This window comes from Hemicordylus capensis, chromosome 1 (assembly GCF_027244095.1).
Source record: "Hemicordylus capensis ecotype Gifberg chromosome 1, rHemCap1.1.pri, whole genome shotgun sequence".
NCBI lineage: Eukaryota > Metazoa > Chordata > Lepidosauria > Squamata > Cordylidae > Hemicordylus > Hemicordylus capensis.
Genome location: NC_069657.1, coordinates 23,533,404 through 23,538,965, shown reverse-complemented (window position 1 = coordinate 23,538,965; position 5,562 = coordinate 23,533,404). Strand labels below are relative to the sequence as shown.

Sequence of the window (5,562 nt, the reverse complement as noted above, 5' to 3'; positions counted from 1 at the left end):
TATTTATTTATTATTCATTTATTAGATTCCAAAATGGCTCAGGGCGGTTTACAGCACAATAAAAACAAATAATTAAAATCAAACTATTAAAACACATTAAAACCAATTAAACAGCTAAAACCCTAGAAAATCAAGGCAACAATTTAGAAAATTTAAAACAATCATTTAAAACCCTGGAAGGCCAGGCCAAACAGATAGGTTTTAAGGGCTCTCCTGAAGGACAGTAATGAATTCAGATTACGGGATTTCTGCAGGGAGTGCATTCCACAGCCCAGGAGCAGCTACAGAGAAGGCCCGGCTCTGCATTGCCACCAGACGAACTGGTGGCAACTGGAGATGGACCTCCTCAGATGACCTTAAAGTGCAGTGGGGATCATGTAGAAGAAGGCACTCTCTTAGGTAACTCGGGCCTAAGCCATTCAGGGTTTTAAAGGTAATAACTAGCACTTTGCATTTTGCCCGGAAACTTATTGGCAGCCAGTGTAGCCAATATAGAGAATCACCACATTAAAAAGGTGCCTCTTTGCTCAGTTATCAGGAGAGAGAAATAATATAAACCAAGACTGGACTACAGATTGCGGCAGCATCAGAGGATCGGCTGGGCACAAGCCTGGGAGTCTATGGCCATTGGAGGGCCCACCCAATGCCCACGCTCACTGGGGAAGGATTGTAGCTCAGCAGATGAGCACCTGCTTTGCATGTAGAAAGTTGCAGGTTCAATCCTAGCAACCCCTATTAAGACTGGGAAATATCCAACTGAAACCCTGGAAAGCCATTGCCAATCAGTGTAGACAATACTGAACTAGATGGACCAATGATCTGACTCAGTATAAGCCCGTTTTCTATGTAACCTAATGCACCTCAGCAGTAGCGTTATTAGTATTGGAAATGGATGGACCAGAATTTCATGAAAGAACTAACTTTTTCCTCACCCTTAATGTTCAGCAACCTGAGCAAAACTTCTCTTAGACAAAAATCAGATGTTCCACAGAACACCAGGCTGATTGTTCTTCATTTTTAGGTACAGAATCCCAGAGTTGGAGGACTCCTGGAACCATCCCGTCAAATTTCTTACCTTCCAATAAAATACAGAATATCAGAGGATGGGGTATTCCAACCAATGAGCGATGCCAAAAGCAGATCTGTGCAGCTCATGAACTCCTGCAATTCACAGGTATTTTTTCTTTTTCTAAAAGGAATGTTCAATTCTTATATAGGCATATCAAAAACAAATGCAAGATGTCAAGATTTTCTGTTGCTGATGTTTTAAACGACTCCTTTTGATGTATTTTAACATCTGACTATTCTCCACCAAGCTTTATCAAGCACTGAGGCTGCAGTCTTATGTGTGGGTTTATCTGGGAGTGAGCCCCACTGAACACAGCAGGGCTTACCTCTGAGTAAATATGCACAGAATTGTACTGCAATGTTGTTTTGTTTTGTTTTTTTTAAAACAACATCAGAGAGTACTGTGGAATAAGCCACTCACTCATCTGTTAATGCAGGGGGTTCTCAGACTTAGGCCTACAGATGTTGAGACTAGAACTCCCATCATCCCCATCCACAAGGCCACTGTGGCTGGGGATGATGAAGCCAACAACATGGGGGGGGCAATGTTTGAAAACCCCTGCATCGATGGGTGAGTGGATGAATGTGCCCCTCTAACAGACCATACCTGTACACCTTCACCTGGATGCAGGTAAGCCATTGGCCTTTTATCTCCTTTTGTCTGACAGTGATATTAATGTTTCCACCAAGATGACAAAATTTTACCACATTGCAAGCTGTGTAAGGAAGCAATTGTTAAAATCATGAGTGTCTACTACTATATATTGTTATATTGTAAATGGTGGCTTGTAAGAAAGTACTGGCAGAATCGTGATTGCTGGAGGCTACTACTTATCTATCGTGTTGTATTTTTGTCTGGTCAATGACGGAAGTAAAGATTCCATTCCAGTCCACCTGGACGCCTAGTTATGGGACTAAGTATTTGTGCAACCTTCTGAAAAAAAATGAACTTCCAGCTTTAGACAGAGTGAGCCAAGACTTTCAGCTTCTTGCATTCAGGGTAAAGGGAAAGCTGGCACCCAGAAATAAATAAAATTATTGCAGCTGGCGAAAGAAGGGAAAAGAAGACACACGTTCTCCTACAGCTAAAGCTGCGTATCTCTCCAAGGGCTTCGCCTTCTGTCTTCGGCCAACAGCTACCCCTAGTGGCTACTCCCGAAAGATCAGCCTGCGGTTTTAACTCTCCCTTGTTGATTTCACTCCGGTCAACAGGTTTAATACCGAGAAGCTTCGAGAGGTCACTAACCAAGCATTAACCCTTTCCTCCCGGATTATAAGGCCGGACCATCCCCCGGCTCCGAGCCGGCGGGCTGCACCAGGAGAACGAAAACGAGGCCGGTGTCGCTTCCGAAAGGAGAAAAAGAAACCGAGACCGACGTGGATGGTAACCTAACCGATCGCTTTCTGTGTCCCTCCTCCTCCTCAGGCTTTTGCAATCCTGCCCGGGGGTGACGGCGGGCCGGGGATGCGCTTGCAAAAGGAGCTGCAGAGGGAGAAGGGATTGCGGCTGGGCGCGGGTGGGTGGGCTTCTCTCTCTACAAGAAGAACCCCCCCAAAGTTCGGCGCTTACTTGCTGCTCAAGGGCTCTCTCGGCTTTCTCTCAGCGCCCACAACGGAGAGGAAAGGAACTCGGCAGAACTTCGCTGCGCTATTGCTGTTGCGTTCTGCGCTGGCTGCACGTGGAGCAAGAAACAGACGCGAAGGAGAGAGCTCGGCCGAGCGGAGTGCCATAGATGGGAGCCCATTCATTTCACCGAGGGAGAGTCCATTCATGTCGCGTGCCCGCCCCCCGCCCTAATTAACCCCTTCGCCGATGCTTACGATCCTCCCGACTCCTCCCCCATACCTATAGACACAAGGCCGGAGATGGGGGAGGAGAAAGGGGCCGACGATCGCCTGTCACGCTGATTATTCTTGGCACGGCCGGTCCGCGATCTGCCTGGGGGAGCCCCCGGGCGTGCCCTCTGGCCGCTCGGCCGGCCTGACAGCGGCTGTTTCCTGCGCCGTGGCACGTCCCCCGTACTCCCGGCCGGGCAGGGGCCGGGGCCGGCTCCCCCCGCCCCCTTTCCTATCCCTCGCTTTGCCAGTGTATTTTTAGGTCATTGGAGTGGAGGGGTAGGTAATCCCCGGGCTCAAGTTCCAAAGGGGGCGGGTTCTGGCCGGAGGTGGAGTCACTTTTCCATTTAAATCCCCGACTATAAAATGGGCTCAAGGAGAAGCGGGATCTCATCGGCTAAGCCACCCAGAGGAGTGGTGGGAGTGAGCGCCTCGAGGAGAGAGAGGGGGCGCTGGCGGGGGCACGGGAGGGCTCCGGCCAGCGTATGCGCCCCTTGCAGCAGCCGCTCCCGCCGCCGCCGCCGCGATGCTGCACTCCGTGGGCGCCCACACCTTGCAAGCGCTGACCCAGGTGGCCGCCTGCGTGCTGCTGCTGCCCCGCTTCCTCCTGACGGCCGTGATGCTCTGGCTCCTGGATTTCCTGTGCATCAGGAAGAAGCTGCTGCTGGCGGCGGCGGCTGGAGGGGAAGAGGAGGCGGCGGCGGAGGGCAGCGGACGGGCCGCGGCAGGGTCCCCTCCCGACGACCCGCCGCTGTGCGTGTCCGACTCCAACCGCATGTTCACGCTGGAGTCGCTCAAGGCCGTGTGGCACGGGCAGAAGCTGGACTTCTTCAAGGCGGCGCACGTCGGCGCGGCAGCGCCCAACCCGGAGGTCATCCAGCTGGACGGGCAGACGCGGCTGCGCATCCTGGACTACGCCCGGGGCAAGCGGCCGCTGATCCTCAACTTCGGCAGCTGCACCTGACCGCCCTTCATGGCGCGCCTGCGCGCCTTCGAGCGCCTGGCCACGCGCTTCGTGGACATCGCCGACTTCCTGCTGGTCTACATCGAGGAGGCGCACCCTTCCGACGGCTGGGTCAGCTCGGACGCCGCCTACGACATCCCCAAGCACCAGTGCCTCCAGGACAGGCTGCGGGCGGCGCAGCTCATGAAGGAGGGCGCGCCGGGCTGCCCCCTGGCCGTCGACACCATGGACAACGCCTCGAGCGCCGCCTACGGGGCGTACTTCGAGCGCCTCTACATCGTCCAGGAGCAGAAGGTGATGTACCAGGGCGGGCGCGGCCCCGAAGGCTACAAGATCTCCGAACTCAGGCACTGGCTAGACCAGTACAAAAGCCGCCTCCTGCAGAGCGGGCCCAGCACGGTCGTCGTCCAGGTGTAAGAAAGATCCGCAGAGACGGGGCGGTGGGGAGGAGGAGGAGAGAGACCCGCCTGCCGTGGGGATCGGGACCGAGAGGGGTGTCTCCTCCGACGTGCCCACCCGCCCCCGCCACTCTCAAGAGGCTTCTGTGTGAGTTTTCATGCAAGACGTGTCCCAAGACTTTCACTATTCAAATCATGTTGATTTGCCGAGCTGTTCTTATTAACATTCATTTCCACGTGCAGTTTGTTTGGTTTTTTTACATCTCTCTCTCTCTCTCTCTATTTTTAAATCGCTGTGGTGTGTACGCGCGCTCTTGCGCGCGCGGCTGAATAGATTTCTCTTTTGTGGGGGAAACAAAACGTGTTTACGATGTGTGGATGAAAGTGTCTGGGTGTCGGAGCAATCTTAACGCAAATTTACTCGGAAGTAATACTGTAGTCAATGGTGCTTACTCCTCGGTAAATGTGGTAAGGTTGCTGCGTGCGTGCGTGCGTGCGTGCGTGTGTGTTCAACTAGATCTGTGTTCTGCCGTGCACGTGTGGCTGTGTCAGAAAAGTTTTATACGTCCAAGTGGTCTTCTGCCGCCAGAGCAAAAACCTTGCTGGGATTTCTAGCGTTTCTTTGTGATGACCGGTTTCGAAAGGGTTAGCCAATGCCAGGAAATCGAGTCTGATGATCTGAAATACTAGAACTGCCGGCAAAAAGGAAAGCTAAACGGAATGTCTATTTATGTGATCTCTGTGTTCGTCTCTTTTGACTCTTTATTTTTTTTTTTTTTGTAAGATGCCCATTTTTTATGAAGTTTTTATAACATTATTAATAAAGATATTGAGTAAATGTCTGATCTGGATCTTTCTAACTGAAACCAGAAGAGTTAGCAAAATATGCCTGCTGCTGTTCTCAACTGCACTGAGCAAAGGATTATGCATCAAAAGAGCAACCCTCTACTTGCTTACTCTGAAGGGAGAGTGCTAATTATTACGTTTGTACCTTCCTTCCACCAGGAAGGACAGGAGAGGCATGCTGCATTGTTTGAGGACAACTCTGTGAGCAGGTTAGGCTGAGAGATGGAAGTGGCCCAAACCCTTCCTATGAACTTTATGGTAGAGGGTAGATCCACATCTCCCTGGACAAAGTCTGACATGCTATTCCCTGACCCGATGGGGGACATATTTTAAATGGAGCCTTGAAAATTATATATCTCATCCTTGAAAGCATCAACCTGAAAGTTACAATTCTACTGACTTCCAGGGAAACTTCCTTTGAACCCAGGGCATGATGCAGCCAAAGTCGAA

At 51.5% G+C, this 5,562-nt stretch overlaps 1 protein-coding gene across 1 annotated transcript; it reads left to right on the top strand.

The window, feature by feature from the left end:
- The first annotated feature begins 2,260 nt into the window (after positions 1 to 2,260).
- Positions 2,261 to 5,104, top strand: DIO3 (iodothyronine deiodinase 3). The gene has a single exon (XM_053287538.1). The coding sequence runs from the start codon at positions 3,431 to 3,433 to the stop codon at positions 4,283 to 4,285; it is 855 nt and encodes a 284-aa protein (XP_053143513.1). The 5' UTR covers positions 2,261 to 3,430; the 3' UTR covers positions 4,286 to 5,104.
- The last annotated feature ends 458 nt before the right edge of the window (positions 5,105 to 5,562 follow it).